The sequence below is a fragment of the Anomaloglossus baeobatrachus genome, chromosome 1 (assembly GCF_048569485.1).
Source record: "Anomaloglossus baeobatrachus isolate aAnoBae1 chromosome 1, aAnoBae1.hap1, whole genome shotgun sequence".
Lineage (NCBI taxonomy): Eukaryota > Metazoa > Chordata > Amphibia > Anura > Aromobatidae > Anomaloglossus > Anomaloglossus baeobatrachus.
In genome coordinates, this window is record NC_134353.1 from 480,690,509 (window position 1) to 480,706,761 (window position 16,253).

General features: G+C 45.5%; 1 protein-coding gene across 2 annotated transcripts in view; it reads left to right on the forward strand.

The window, feature by feature from the left end:
- The first annotated feature begins 349 nt into the window (after positions 1-349).
- The window catches only part of SMIM7 (small integral membrane protein 7), a 30,042-nt gene continuing 14,138 nt past the window's right edge, over positions 350-16,253 (forward strand). The window contains exons 1-4 of one of the 2 annotated variants that reach the window (XM_075338322.1): positions 350-452; positions 4,773-4,814; positions 11,743-11,795; positions 14,317-14,370. In XM_075338322.1, coding sequence (XP_075194437.1) covers positions 427-452; positions 4,773-4,814; positions 11,743-11,795; positions 14,317-14,370 — 175 coding nt within the window. In that variant the 5' untranslated portion in view covers positions 350-426. The remainder of the gene's footprint in view (positions 453-4,772; positions 4,815-11,742; positions 11,796-14,316; positions 14,371-16,253) is intronic. The other variant, XM_075338329.1, reaches the window with a different exon arrangement.

The following is a 16,253-nucleotide window of genomic DNA, read 5'->3' on the forward strand; positions in this document are numbered from 1 at the left end:
ACCCTTGTCCTCAGCCTGCGCCTGGTATCGCCCTTCAGGTGACCACTGCACATGGACACTAGTGAACCGGGTAACAACATGGGCGCCGACTCAGCAACTGCACCGCAACCAATCCGATTCCTCCACCCACTGGCACTTTCTCCAACGCGTTAGAACAGAAAGCAGTGATCTGATTGGCTGCTGCGCGCACTAGTTTTCAGACCTGTCTCTGGCAGGATTTCTTTACCCCATACTGCCCTCTAACGGCCACAAATGGAACAGTACAGCGCAGAATTGCCTCCTTCCGACGGATGCCGCCATTTCTGTGGAGACCATGACGTCACATTACACGTCTGAGGGACCGCGCGGCTGAACGCTGATTGGCTGCGCTCGTCTTCCGGAAGGCGGAAGTGTGTGACCCGGTGAGCTGGCTGCTTTTGTGGCAGGATGATCGGGGACCTGCTGTTGTTCGGGTAAGAGCGGGCACAGGGGCCGGGACGGACTGGGAGCCAGGTCTGCGTATGACGTCATGTGCACACCGTATGATGGCGGCTCTGACGTCACTATGAGCACACTGCTGATCACTGGCGTGTGCTGCTGGCCTTTGTGCTTTATACATAATGTACTTACAAGAAAAATAAATGACCTGGCAATTCTATTTTTCATGTCCGTGCGACTACGACCATACCAGATTTGGTTATATGGTTTTTTTTCTCTATTTAACCCTTTAAAGAAAGGGCGATTTTTAGAGCTGGTCGAACTCGCAGAAAACCAGGACCGGCGGGTCCCTGCTGAATCTTTAAAAAACATCGGATCCAATCAAGAATCTGGTGCCCATATACGTCTATGGGAGCCAGAATCTGGAGATTAAAAACATTGGTAGTGGGGGTAGGAGCACGCATGGTGTACTCACCAAACCCCAATCATGGCGGCAAGCTGCGTCCAGGTCACACATTCACTTCCAGAGCCGACAATTAACCCTCATTGAATATTCACTGCTTTCCCACCCACCGGTGCGTGTAATTGGTTGCAGTTAGATGCGTCCCCACCCTGAGTGGCAGCGTGTGACCTGACTGCAACCAATCATAGGCGCCAGGGTGGGCAGCGCAAGTGTATGCGGGTCAGTATGGTGGTATAAAAATAAATGAGTAAATAAAACAACCGGCGCAGGGTCCCCGTATTCTGATACCAGCACAGATAAAGCCCACGGCTGCGGCCTCCAACTTTCCGGCATTACCATGGCAGTGTATCAAAATAAGGCTGGAGTCACACACTTGCGCGAGTCTCACATCGCATCACCCAGCACAGCCGCACACTCTCCTGACAGGAGCGTGCATCTGCATGTATTTCTATGCAGCCAAGACGCTCATGTCTGGAGAGTGTGCGGCTGCTGGGTGATGCGATCCGATACTCCTGCGAGCCATACGGTTCTTGTGAGTGCACCGTAAGGCCAAAGTCTCACTTGTGAGGGACTCTCACGAGTCTGACACTCTCCAGACACGAGCATGCCGCTGCATAGAACTACATGTGTGCAGCTGTCCTGGGTAATGCGATGCGAGACTCGTGCAAGTCCCTTGAAATTATGACTCAGGCCTAAGAGGAACCGGATGTGGGTTTTTATTTTCTTTTTAATTTAAATTAATAATTAAAAAAAAACAATATGCAGTCCCCCCAATTTTCATACCCAGCCAAGATAAAGCCTGACAGCTGGCGCTGTATTCTCAGGCTGGGGGGGTTCAGCCTAAAATATCAGCCTCCAGCCACCCTGAATTGCCGCCTCTTTTAGATGTGACAAGCCCAACGCTTTACCAGCTCTTCCTGAATGCCCTGATGCAGGGGTAATAAGTGGTTAATAACAGCGCACAGCTGCTACTAAGCCCTAGATTAATGATGGCAGGAGTCTGAGACACCCACCATCACTAATCCTGTAAGTGAAAGTAAATAAACACACCAAAAAAATTCTTTATTTGGAATAAAATACAAAGTAGCCACTCTCTGCCGCTACTTTATTAACCCCCAACACCCTGCAGGTCCGAAGTAATCCACACGAGATCCCACAGCGATTCAGCTCTGCTACATCTGAACCTCACAGCGAGCGGCTATAGAGAAGTGCAGAATGAATGAGCCGCGATGAGCAGTGACTGGATGCAGGGAGATGCGTCACACAGGCTGGGGGCGTGTCTGACTGCAACCAATCACAGAGGCCAGGCCGGCTGGTGGGCAGGGAAAGCCGTGCATATCAAATGAGTGGCACAGGGAGGCAGCGGGAGCAGAGTATAGCTGCGCAGGAGCCTCAGTAAGCATCAAGAGCTCACGTCATTCTTATTTTCTTTATTTTTCCTTTTTTTTTTTTATTTTCTCGAGTGCCGGATCAAACACCCAGAATCCCGGGCCTGGATTCGGCACCCGGGCAACGTTGAAACCGCGCGGATCTGGACTTTTTTAGTCCGGGTCCACTCAGCCCTGGTGATTTTTCATTTTTGTGCTTTTGTTTTTTTCCTGCTGTTATTCCAAGAGCCATAACTTTTTATTTTTCCGTTGATATAGCCATGTGAGGGCTTGTTGTTTGCGGGATAAGTTGTACTTTTGAACAACACAATGTGTTGAAATATGATTCTGCAGATCAGTGCGAGTAGATTGATACCACACATGTATAGTTTTCTCTATGTAAAGGGAACCTGTCACCAGTGTTTGCCACCTAATCTGAGCACAGCATAATGTAAGGGCAGAGCTCCCTCACCTCCTGCACCAGCGCTGAGCCAACGATCTCTGTCTCCCATCCACTGACTTTATCATGTTACATGACCGCCACAGTCAGTCATTGAGACGCTGATTGGCTGGGCCCCTCACTGGAAAGGTGTTAGTGCTGTCAATGAGTATAAGCAATTCTTATTTAATTCAGGGGACGTGGACATTTACAAACTACAGTTTGTGCTTTTTTTTCCCCATTTCACAATCTTTATTAAAAATACAAATTAGGAATCTCACAACCCCACATTGGCCACTGGACCTATTTCTTTAGACTTTTTTTTAACTTCCTGTAGTTTCAGGAAACAAGACATCACTATGCAATATTCCTTTTTAATGAACAGTGACCATGCACTCCATTGCCGGATTTAATGATAAGTCACGAGCCAGCGATAGAGCGCACTGTCAGTGCGCATTGTGAGAGCGAACACTGTGAGCAGAAACCCGCCCTGCCTCCAATAGTGACAGACATCTCTTTTGGGGGCAGTGCTTGTCCCTGCTTGCCAGGTTTTCTCTTTACAATGTGCACACACTCTTGCTGACTCCTTACTCGTCATCAGAGTATTACGTCACCACCAGAGTTCGCTCCAGCGACTTCTGCTCCGATCGCCAGGCGACGCCGTGTTCCTGCCGTGGATGGTGCTGGTGATGGGAGAGGAGTCGATGCCAGCGGCATCGGTGGGCGCAGGCTCCGATCATCCACTGGGCTGGGTTAGCTTGGGATCTGCAGTACCACTGGCTGACTGTGGGTGGCGTGTGTCTTCCAGCTGAAGTTGCCAGCGTTCAGCTACAGCCAATGGGAAGACACCACACCCTTCTTATTCCCCCTCCTGTCTGCTGACCTCTGCCAGAGATAGTTCTGATTTCCTGGCTCCCAATCCGCCCTATTCTGTTTTGTGATTCCTGTGTGCTGACTTCTGCGTGTTTCCTGACTACTCTCCTGCCTGCTGTTTTTGTGTCACGCTGCCATCTCTGCTTCTGACCTTAGCCTGATTTCCTGACTATGTCCTTGCCTGCCGATTCTGTCCCTGTTCTGCAATTCCTGGTTTGACCCTGCCTGACGACTACTCTCATCGGACTGCAGTCTTTCACAGGTAGTGATCTCCCGGGCCCTGTGTAATTCCAAATCCCTGTATAGGGGTTAAAGGGTTGCAGGGTTCTGGGGGTCTTGCTTTGTGAGTGGCTTCCCTCTAGCCTGTCCGTTACATCCCATCTGAGTCTGTTGAGCCAGGCAGGTGTTACACAGAGCCAATAAGAGAGCGCACTGTCAGTGTGCATTATGAGAAGAGAACATTGCAAGCAGAAAATAGTCTTGCCCCCAAAAATGACGTCTCTTTTGGGGGCAGTGCTTGTCCCTGCTTGCCAAGTTTTCTCTTTAGAATGCGCACACTCTTGCTGACTCCTTACTCGTCATCAGAGCCAACAAGAGAAGACACTGAAGAAGAAAATAGCCTTGCTCCCAAAAATGTCGTCTTTTGGGGGCAGTGCTGGCCCTTACTTGCCTGGTTTTCTCTTTACAATGTGCATGCTCTCTTGCCCACTCTTTACTCCTTATTAGAGCCAGCGAGGGAGTGCACTGTCACTGTGCGTTGCAAACAAATCCCTACTGAGCATACATCGGAATTAACAACTGATGCATGCTCAATAGAGCAGGGACCAGACCAGCCCCTGAAACAGACGTCACTGATGAGGCTTCATTTCAGGGGAGGGGGCAGAGGCTACGGCGGTGACTGTAGCCTCTGCCCTGTTATTCTTGTTGGAGTATCCCAGCATGCACTGGGGATTCTCAAACAAAGCGTCATCACACATAGTTAATGAAAGAAGAAAAACAACTTGCCTGGAGTAGTGAGGTAATGATGGGGAAATTTTAACTAAAGTATATTAGATTATTCCAATAAATAGCCATTTAGAGTTAAATGGACATAGTTTCTTACTACCCCTTTAGGGCTGAAGTCTTGTACATTTGTAAACCTTCCCTTTTTGTATTATTCTAGCTGATCGGATCTTACTGTAGTGGTAATCTCTTTGTCATTCCTCTATTACAGGACATTGCTGGTGAATGCTGGAGCGGTGCTGAACTTCAAATTGTAAGTTGTCATCACAGTCCTTCTGCCAGGTGTAATGTGCCCTCAGTGGCAGGTGTAATGTGCCCTCAGTGGCAGGTGTAGTGTGTGCTGCCCCCTAGGGCTCCCTCTGCCCGTGTGTATTCTCTAGTGCTGATGGCGGTGATTCCGGAATATGATAACTGCAGATGCACTTTAACCCTCATCCCTTGCCCGTTTTGTCTTTATTAGGCTGCTTTCACACTACGTTTTTTTAACATGCGTCCTGAACGGTTTTTTTAACGCAAAAACGGATCCAGTGCAAATGCGTTTTCATTTCAATGCATTTGCAATGGACTCACGTCAACATGCGCTCACATGCGTTTGCGTGCGTTATAGTGAGGATCCAGCGAGTTGCAGATTTCTAACTTTTTTCAAAAACGCTACTTGTAGCATTTTTGAGCTGCGTCCAAAACTGCAAATTGCTGGATCCTGACTAAACGGCATGCAAACGCATGTGAACGCTGGCATGCTGATAGACAGGATCCTGCTTGCCCTACTGAGCATGCCCAGAAACCAGCCTCGGGTGATCAGTCCCTCTCTCCGCCTGCCTCTCTGTCTCTCTCCGCCTCCCTCTCTGTCTCTCTCCGCCTCCCTCTCTGTCTCTCTCCGCCTCCCTCTCTGTCTCTCTCCGCCTCCCTCTCTGTCTCTCTCCGCCTCCCTCTCTGTCTCTCTCCGCCTCCCTCTCTGTCTCTCTCCGCCTCCCTCTCTGTCTCTCTCCGCCTCCCTCTCTGTCTCTCTCCGCCTCCCTCTCTGTCTCTCTCCCTCTCTCTGTCTCTCTCCGCCGCTTGATAGCTGCGGACACTCGTAACCAAGGTAAATATCGGGTAACCAAGCCAAGCGCTTCTCTTAGTTACCCGATGTTTACGTTGGTTTCGTGTGCAGGGAGCAGGCAGCCCGGCTCCTAGCAGCCGCGGATGCTCGTAACCAAGGTAAATATCGGGTATCCAAGCAAGTTACCCGATGTTTACATTATGAACCTCCGCAGCTGTCAGAAGCCGGCTCCCAGTCTATCACGTTCAGTTCCACTGACTCCCGATCACATGACTCCAAGGCCCGCCCATAAACTTAGAGTGACAGGATCCTGCAAAATAACACATGGGTTTTTTTGCTGTAAAAGCAGGATCCGCTTTTATAGCAAAAAAACGTTCATAACGCATGTTAAAAAAACGTAGTGTGAAAGCAGCCTAATCTGGGTTGTATCTGCGGAAATGAATGGGGCTGAGCTGCAGCACCAAACGCAGCCTGTCTATGTGTGGAAGAATGCTACACAACCCCTGTGTAGATATCAATCACCCACCATAACATAAAGCAGGAGACTTTTCAAGAGTCTGGAGCTCAAAATGTAACTTGTACGTACCATATTCTTAGAGAATATTCTATATCCACCCCACTCCCTTCTCTGCAATTTCATTGCTATTTGATCTAGCAAAACTATCCTGTGAAGAGTCACCTAATACCACCAGAGTAATCCGGCTGTCTAGAAGTAAAAATATAAACTGTGAATAAAAATGCATAATTAACATTTCTGCTCGTCACTATAGAACAGAGGTGACCAATGTGCTATCTGCAGCTCAGCCTTCGCTAAAATAGGGGACTTCAACTCATCACCAGGCTTTTGACACCTAATTTGACAGCAGCATAATGTAGAGCCAGAGATCCTGACTCTAACGATGTGTCACTTACTGAGCTGCTTGCGCTTGCTGTAGTTTAGTTAAAATGATTGTTTAATCAGCAGGAGATTATCACTAGAGGACTAATAAACCTGCTTCCATGTAGTCCTCCATATTCATGAGCTATGTACAACCCCAACACTGACTTATTGGCAGCTTTCTGACTATGCACAATGTACGTAGAAAGCTGCCAGTTAGTGATGTGAGGGAAAGAGGTGTTAAGCCCTGTGCCCACGGGAGAAAATACATGCGGATTTTGCTGCGGAAAACCTGCGGATTTTCTAGATTTCCCAGATAAATCCGCAGGTTTGCGCAAGTACAGACACTCCCAATGTTATCCTATGGGACATGGGGAATGCTGTGTCCATGCTGTGGTATGTGCGGCTGTGGAATATGCTGCGGATTTCCCGCAGCCGCAAAGAACTGTATGTCAATTATTCCTGCGGATTATCCTGCGGATTTCCAGCCTTTCTACTATGTAGATACAGGGGGGAAATCCGCAGGAATAACACTCAAATTCCACACGTTTTCCGCAGGTTTACCGCAACAATTCCGCCTGAAATCCGCAATAACGGATAACTGCGGATTCTGGGGAGCTGCTGCGTGAACCTGCGGAAATACCGGCAGAAAATTCCGCAGGTACATTTTCTTTTTGGCACAGGGCCTTATACATAGGGAAACATTCAAAGAACTGGAGAGAGTGATTTTATCTAAACTGCAGAAAGCCGCTCAGTAAGTGACATCACTGGAATCAGGATCTCTGCCCCTACATTATGCTGCAAAAGCCTGGTGAAAGATTCTCTATTAGCATTGTAGAGTGGAAGAAGTGAGGTGGTTGTACGTGTGTGGTGTCGTGACCCCCCTGATCTTCTCTCTTGAGTGCTAAAGGGGTTATGGGATACCCCCTCTTTAAATATGGGAGTCCCAGAAATGGAACCCTTAGGTCCTGTACACATGCTGTGGTTTTTACCGCGGTTTTGCTGCAGAAAATGTCTAACCTTTCTGCAGTCCTTCCCCAGTAAAACCTATGGTAAAAAAAAATGCTGTGCGCACTATGCGGTTTTTGTCACCTACAGATTTTGCTGCATGTTTTCTTCAGCAAAAAGAAATGCATGTCACTTCTTTTCTGCAGTTACCTGCGGTATTTTACCCCATTGACTGTAATGTAATCATGAAATACCGCAGGGAATAACGCAGGCAGCAAATTCTGTGCATTTCATTGCATTATTCCCGCGGTATTACCCGTTTTTTGGGACATAGTGTACATCACTTGCCTGCATTTTGCAAGGAAGTGATGTCATTAGGAGAGGAAGAGGAAATTGATCAGTAAACACACATATCACACTCACACACAGACACATGCATGTATCATACACAGGCACATAGAAATCAGGCAACATACATTCGGAGGGCTGGTATTTGGCCAGATACTGCTCCCCATATAAAGTCTATGGGGACCAGAATCGGGCGCAAAGGGGTAGGAGCAAGCGCTTCATACTCACCGATCACCGGGCGGCTGTCACACTGCTGCCGCAGCAGCTCTTTCATCTTCCTGAGCCGTCGCTCATTAGTCTCATAACATATTCACGCCTTCCCTGCTCACCGGTGGCTGTGATTGGTTGCATTCAGACGAGCCCCCACGCTGAGTGACAGCTATCTCACTGCAACCAATCACAGCCGCCGGTGGGCGGGTCTATATTGTGCAGTACAATAAATAAATTAAAAAAACAGCGTGCGGTCCCCCCCAATTTTGATACCAGCCAAGATAAAGCCTCACGGCTGAAGGCTGGTATTCTCAGGATGAGGAGCACCACTTTATGGGGAGCCCCCCAGCCCATCTATCTATCTATCCCTCTATCTATCTATCTATCTATCTATCTATCTATCTATCTATCCATGTATTATCTATATCTATTATCTATATCTATCCCTATATCCCTCTATCTATCTATCCCTCTATCTATCTATCCCTCTATCTATCTATCTATCTATCTATCTATCTATCTATCCCTCTATCTATCTATCTATCCATGTATTATCTATATCTATTATCTATATCTATCCCTATATCCCTCTATCTATCTATCCCTCTATCTATCTATCCCTCTATCTATCTATCCCTCTATCTATCTATCTATCCCTCTATCTATCTATCTATCCCTCTATCTATCTATCCCTCTATCTATCTATCCCTCTATCTATCTATCCCTCTATCTATCTATCTATCTATCCCTCTATCTATCTATCTATCTATCTATCTATCCATGTATTATCTATATCTATTATCTATATCTATCCCTATATCCCTCTATCTATCTATCCCTCTATCTATCTATCCCTCTATCTATCTATCCCTCTATCTATCTATCCCTCTATCTATCTATCCCTCTATCTATCTATCCCTCTATCTATCTATCCCTCTATCTATCTATCCCTCTATCTATCTATCCCTCTATCTATCTATCCCTCTATCTATCTATCTATCTATCCCTCTATCTATCTATCTATCTATCTATCCATGTATTATCTATATCTATTATCTATATCTATCCCTATATCCCTCTATCTATCTATCCCTCTATCTATCTATCCCTCTATCTATCTATCCCTCTATCTATCTATCCCTCTATCTATCTATCCCTCTATCTATCTATCCCTCTATCTATCTATCCCTCTATCTATCTATCCCTCTATCTATCTATCTATCCCTCTATCTATCTATCCCTCTATCTATCTATCCCTCTATCTATCTATCCCTCTATCTATCTATCCCTCTATCTATCTATCTATCCCTCTATCTATCTATCTATCCCTCTATCTATCTATCCCTCTATCTATCTATCCCTCTATCTATCTATCCCTCTATCTATCTATCCCTCTATCTATCTATCCCTCTATCTATCTATCCCTCTATCTATCTATCCCTCTATCTATCCCTCTATCTATCTATCCCTCTATCTATCTATCCCTCTATCTATCTATCCCTCTATCTATCTATCCCTCTATCTATCTATCCCTCTATCTATCTATCCCTCTATCTATCTATCCCTCTATCTATCTATCCCTCTATCTATCTATCCCTCTATCTATCTATCTATCTATCCCTCTATCTATCTATCCCTCTATCTATCTATCTATCCCTCTATCTATCTATCTATCCCTCTATCTATCTATCTATCCCTCTATCTATCTATCCCTCTATCTATCTATCCCTCTATCTATCTATCTATCCCTCTATCTATCTATCCCTCTATCTATCTATCCCTCTATCTATCTATCCCTCTATCTATCTATCCCTCTATCTATCTATCCCTCTATCTATCTATCTATCTATCCCTCTATCTATCTATCTATCCCTCTATCTATCTATCCCTCTATCTATCTATCCCTCTATCTATCTATCCCTCTATCTATCTATCCCTCTATCTATCTATCCCTCTATCTATCTATCCCTCTATCTATCTATCCCTCTATCTATCTATCCCTCTATCTATCTATCCCTCTATCTATCCCTCTATCTATCTATCCCTCTATCTATCCCTCTATCTATCTATCCCTCTATCTATCTATCCCTCTATCTATCTATCCCTCTATCTATCTATCCCTCTATCTATCTATCCCTCTATCTATCTATCCCTCTATCTATCTATCCCTCTATCTATCTATCTATCTATCTATCTATCCCTCTATCTATCTATCCCTCTATCTATCTATCTATCCCTCTATCTATCTATCTATCCCTCTATCTATCTATCCCTCTATCTATCTATCCCTCTATCTATCTATCCCTCTATCTATCTATCCCTCTATCTATCTATCCCTCTATCTATCTATCCCTCTATCTATCTATCCCTCTATCTATCTATCCCTCTATCTATCCCTCTATCTATCTATCCCTCTATCTATCCACACATGTACCAACCCGCAGCAATACTGCGGTAAAACTGGATGCGTTTTTTGGGTGTGGTTTGCCGTGGTTTTGTATCGCAGGTGCGGTAATCTTTCAGACCCTATGGAATTTTCTTAAGAAAATTCTATTTTCTAGTGCGCACAGGGCCTTAAGGTTCAGACATTTACAACATGTACTGCCAATATGCCTTGTGTTTCCAAGCCCTTAGAAAACACATGTTGCAGTGGATGGAGAAATCTAGAAAAGAAGCTTATCAGTTCTATGGCTGCCTGTTTAAGGCTATGTGCGCACGTTGCGTAAATACATGCAGTTACGCTGCGCTTTGTAGCGCAGCGTAACTGCATGCGTCCTGCGTCCCCTGCACAGTCTATGGAGATTGTGCAGGGCCCCTGCACACGTGGCGTTTTAGAGCGCAGCGCTTCGGCTACTGCATGTCACTTCTTTCCTGCGCTTTGCCGGCAGCTCCTGCTCTGTCTATGGCAGGAGCTGCAGTCAGAGCGCATGGAATCGGCGCTCACTACGGACATTTCTGCAGCGATTTAAAGCGCACATGTGCTCTTCAGATCGCTGCAGAAATTTCTGCAGTGAACTGTACGCAACGTGCGCACATAGCCTAATAAACCCCATCAATACAATTGTTTTGCAGTATACAATTTTGGGGAAAAGAATCTAGTTTGTGACTTGCATGTCGTGTTCACAGTAACTTGCCAGCCACAATGTGATTTCTTTCCATTGTTCTGCGATGTAGCGTTGGCATATTTCCATCCGTGGCTGTTTGACATGTGTCGCAGCACCACCCTTAGGCTACATGCGCACGCTGCTTTTTTTCCTGCTTTTTTGCTGCTTTTTTGGCTGCAGTTTTGTTGTCAGAACTTTCTGACATTTGACTTCCCAGCAAAGTCTATGAGAAATCAGATTTCCTATGCGCACGTTGCAGTTTATTTGTCAGCGTTTTATTTGTCAAAGGTTTGTGACAAAAAAAATGCAGCATGTTCATTCTTCCTGCGTTTTTGTCAACATTTGTCACAAAAACGCAGCAAAAACGCATGTTGTGAAAAACGCACCAAAAACGCACCTACAATTACATGCGTTTTTCTGACATTTCCAGGCTCTCTCTGACAAGGTGCAGTTTTGGCTGCATTTTGGCTGCAGTTTTAGCCGCAGTTTTGGCTGCAGTTTGGGAACACAAAAAGATGCAGCGTGCGCATACATGGCTTTCAAAAAGTTCATGTGGCTAGTGCAGCATTCATACACAGCTTGGCATCAAGGGATCTCAAAAGTAACAGGAACTGATGTTTAATTGATGTTTTTTCACTATTTTTAATCACAGAAAGAAAAAAGACTCCCAAGGATTTGGAGATGATCCGTCAGAAGCAACTACAGGTGTGTACGAGTTCTAAGACGTCTCCTTCACAGTGACTGTTCATGGAAATGAAATCTAAGACTTAATTTCTGTTTGGTGATGTGAGCAAAAATTGTCCGGGTGGCCTGAAAATGAGTGAACAGTGCAGCTCCACATACCAGGAAAGTGTCCCACATGGTGGAAAGGTCATTAATCATTAGAATAAGGCTTTAGTAATAAAGACTAGCTGCCTGGACCCTCTGAAAGCTCCAGCCACCATTAAATAAAAAGAGTAATCAGAGAACATCCAACTGTTTACATTAAACTTTTATGGTAACTGTATTTTTTATTTTCTGGAAATTCACATGCACATTAGCCACAATGCACAGACTCCTATTTGTATGGAGGTTTCTAATCAGCGTGTGCAACAGTCATTGTGCAGGGAGGGGGAGCAGGTCAGCTGTGACATCTATTGTGATTGATCCTGTTGTATAGAGGTGCTAGCTGACATTGTAATCTTGCCTTGGATGAAAATGTCATTGGCCACTGGGGATATGAGAATCAATGTGAAAATTTGCAATTTCAATTTTTATTTTGTGAGATGGAAGAAAACGACCCCAAAAATATTTAGAATGTAACACAGCCTGATTGGAAGGGAATGTGTCAGCAGGTTTTTGCTTTGTAATCTGAAAGCAGCAGGAGATAGTGACAGATATTCTGATTCAATGATGTGTCATTTAGGTTAATGGGTGCAGTCAGTTTTCTCTGCTGCAGATGCTGGGCTATGTATAACACCACCCACACAACAGCTTCCTCTGAACGTTGGATAGTGACAGAGCGCCACGATTCAGTGCCGGGGGCATGGTTGGGCTCACTCATCACTACTCGTTACGAGTACAGACCACCCAAGCATGGCAGTGCTCCCTCATCACTACTCGTTACGAGTACAGACCAACCTAGCATGGTAGTGCTCGCTCATCACTACTCGTTACGAGTACAGACCAACCAAGCATGGTAGTGCTCGCTCATCACTACTCGTTACGAGTACAGACCAACCAAGCATGGTAGTGCTCGCTCATCACTACTCGTTACGAGTACAGACCAACCAAGCATGGTAGTGCTCGCTCATCACTGCTCGTTACGAGTACAGACCAACCAAGCATGGTAGTGCTCGCTCATCACTGCTCGTTACGAGTACAGACCACCCAAGCATGGCAGTGCTCCCTCATCACTGCTCGTTACGAGTACAGACCACCCAAGCATGGCAGTGCTCGCTCATCACTGCTCGTTACGAGTACAGACCAACCAAGCATGGCAGTGCTCCCTCATCACTACTCGTTACGAGTACAGACCAACCAAGCATGGCAGTGCTCCCTCATCACTGCTCGTTACGAGTACAGACCAACCAAGCATGGCAGTGCTCGCTCATCACTGCTCGTTAAGAGTACAGACCAACCAAGCATGGCAGTGCTCGCTCATCACTGCTCGTTACGAGTACAGACCACCCAAGCATGGTAGTGCTCCCTCATCACTACTCGTTACGAGTACAGACCAACCAAGCAAGGTAGTGCTCGCTCATCACTGCTCGTTACGAGTACAGACCACCCAAGCATGGCAGTGCTCGCTCATCACTGCTCGTTACGAGTACAGACCACCCAAGCATGGCAGTGCTCCCTCATCACTGCTCGTTACGAGTACAGACCAACCAAGCATGGCAGTGCTCCCTCATCACTACTCGTTACGAGTACAGACCACCCAAGCATGGCAGTGCTCGCTCATCACTGTTCATTACGAGTACAGACCACCCAAGCATGGCAGTGCTCGCTCATCACTGTTCATTACGAGTACAGACCACCCAAGCATGGCAGTGCTCGCTCATCACTGCTCGTTACGAGTACAGACCACCCAAGCATGGCAGTGCTCGCTCATCACTGCTCGTTACGAGTACAGACCACCCAAGCATGGCAGTGCTCGCTCATCACTGCTCGTTACGAGTACAGACCACCCAAGCATGGCAGTGCTCGCTCATCACTGCTCGTTACGAGTACAGACCACCCAAGCATGGTAGTGCTCGCTCATCACTAGTTATGAGTACAGAGCACCCGAGCCTGGTAGTGCTCGCTCATCACTACTCGTTATGAGTACAGAGCCCTCGAGCATGGTAGTGCTTGCACATCACTAGTTATGAGTACAGAGCACTCGAGCATGGTAGTGCTTGCACATCACTAGTTATGAGTACAGAGCACCCGAGCATGGTAGTGCTTGCTCATTACTCTTCACTACATCTATTGAGTGATTCACCAGATTTGACTTTGGACATCAGTTCAGATTGCCGGTGCCTGCAGAAGTGTCTATTTTGTATCTGCTTTATTGTTCTAGCTTGGACTAGTTTTTTGTTTTAGAGACTTATAAGTCTGACGGTATCTAATGTCAGATTTATGCCTGAAAGCTACTATATTGATATAGCTATTTTGTGGTTACGTCATTTACAAAGTTCTGCATAATATGCTGGCGCTGTAGAAATAAATGATGATTTACTGCATTTCTTGTATTTGTGCACAGTTGGATATATGCATTTTTCCATTGCTGTCGGGGTTGATAGAAGCTTGGGTGCAGGTGTGTCTCCCGTGTGCCCCATACCATCTCCATTTCTGACCCATTAAAGGGAATGTAATAGCCTTATGTAGGTTATGTGGATTTCTTTCTGTTTATAGCTCTTATAGCGCAGGAGAGCCTTCATCTACCAGCAGTTTCGTATATCCGCTTGCATAATACCAGTTTGGCAGGTTATACCAGGACAATAGTTGAAGTTCAGCATATGGAAGATGAAATCATTTATAATAGACTAACAAATAGTGTTCAGTACAATAATTTATTGGTAATATAATGTACAGAAATAACTTTTAGCATCCTTGATGATATATGTGCTAATCTGTAAGACTTAAAGTGTTATTCCCATCTCTAAGATACTATCCCAATATGTAGTAGGTTTAATAATAATAATAATAATAATAATAATATATTAGCAAATACCTCCAATTAGAAATGTAGTATAGTTCTCCTGATATAGCCATGTCTCTTACCTCATGTGCAGGGCATTGCAGCTTAGGTAACTATGTTACGACCACGTACAACTGTCACTATGTGAGTGAATGTAGCCATGGATACATAAGCTGCAATGCCCTGCACATGAGGTAATCTGGTTATATCAGATGACCTATACTTCATTTCTAATTGGAAGTATTTACTAATATTACATCTACTACATATTAGGATAAGATCTTGTAGATGGGAATACCTCTTTTAAGTCTTAGCTTTTCTTATTAAAGTCAAAAGAGCCATACACTTTCACTAGTTGTCAGAAGCTTATCCTTCCCACTTTCAGTACACATGTGCTCGGGTCATCTGAGCATGCATGCTCGGGTCATCTGAGAACCCAGGTATGACCTCCGTTGAACTGAGTGACGTCACTGCTGCCAGCTGGGTAGCGTTTGTCAGTGTTTCCCGGAGCCTGGAGAGATCGGACATATTTTCGATCTCTCCAGGTTCAGATGTAGCAGAGCTGAATTGTCATGGGACCTCATGTGGATTACGTCAGACCTGCAGGGAAGTTTTTGGGGTTAAAGGAATGAAAGAGAGTTCTTCTTTGTATTTTATTTCAAATAAAGGATTTTTGGGGTGTTTGTTTTTCTTTTAACTTCCGGATTAGTGATGAGGGTGTCTCATAGACGCCTCACATTACTATTCTAGGACTTAATGTGAGCTGTGAGCAGAGAAACCCATTATTACCCTGATTGCCATCGCATCAGGGCAATCAGGAAAAGTCGGGTAAAGTGCTGGGGTTGTTGCATCTAATAAGTGAGATAATCCTGGGTGGCTGCAGGCTGATATTTTTAGTCTGGGGTGCTCCCAATAACGTGGGTCTCCCCAGCCTGAGAATACTAGCTCCCAGCTGTCTGGCTTTATCTTGGCTGGTTATCAAAATTGGGGAGGGGTGGTGGGGAAACCACACAAAGTTGTTTTTTATTTATTTTTACTGTACGCGATAGACCCGCAGATTGGGTCTGTGATTGGAAGCATCAGACACGCTGTCACACAGGCTGGGGGTGCTGTTTTACTGCAACCAATCACAGACGATGGTGGGCAGCTGAAGCAGTGAATATGCATGAGCCTAATCAGTGGCCCCAGAAGAAGACTGAGCGGCTGCAGAAGCAGTGTACAGCTGCGCAGGTGACTCGGTAAAACGCGCTAGCTTTATTTTTTCTTTCTTTTTTTTATTTCCAGAGTGTCCGACCCCTGCTGGTGCCTTTTAAACCCACGGGGGTCAGACTTCACAGTCTGGTCCACCCATGTCTATTTTTTCTCAAAAAACGCATTACATACATTTTTTACATTTCCAAGCTCTCTGGGACAAAGAGAAGTTTTGGTTGCAGTTTGGGTACAGATAAATCTGCAGCGTGAGCATATATACCCTAAGCTGGTGCAAGACACCTGTGCTG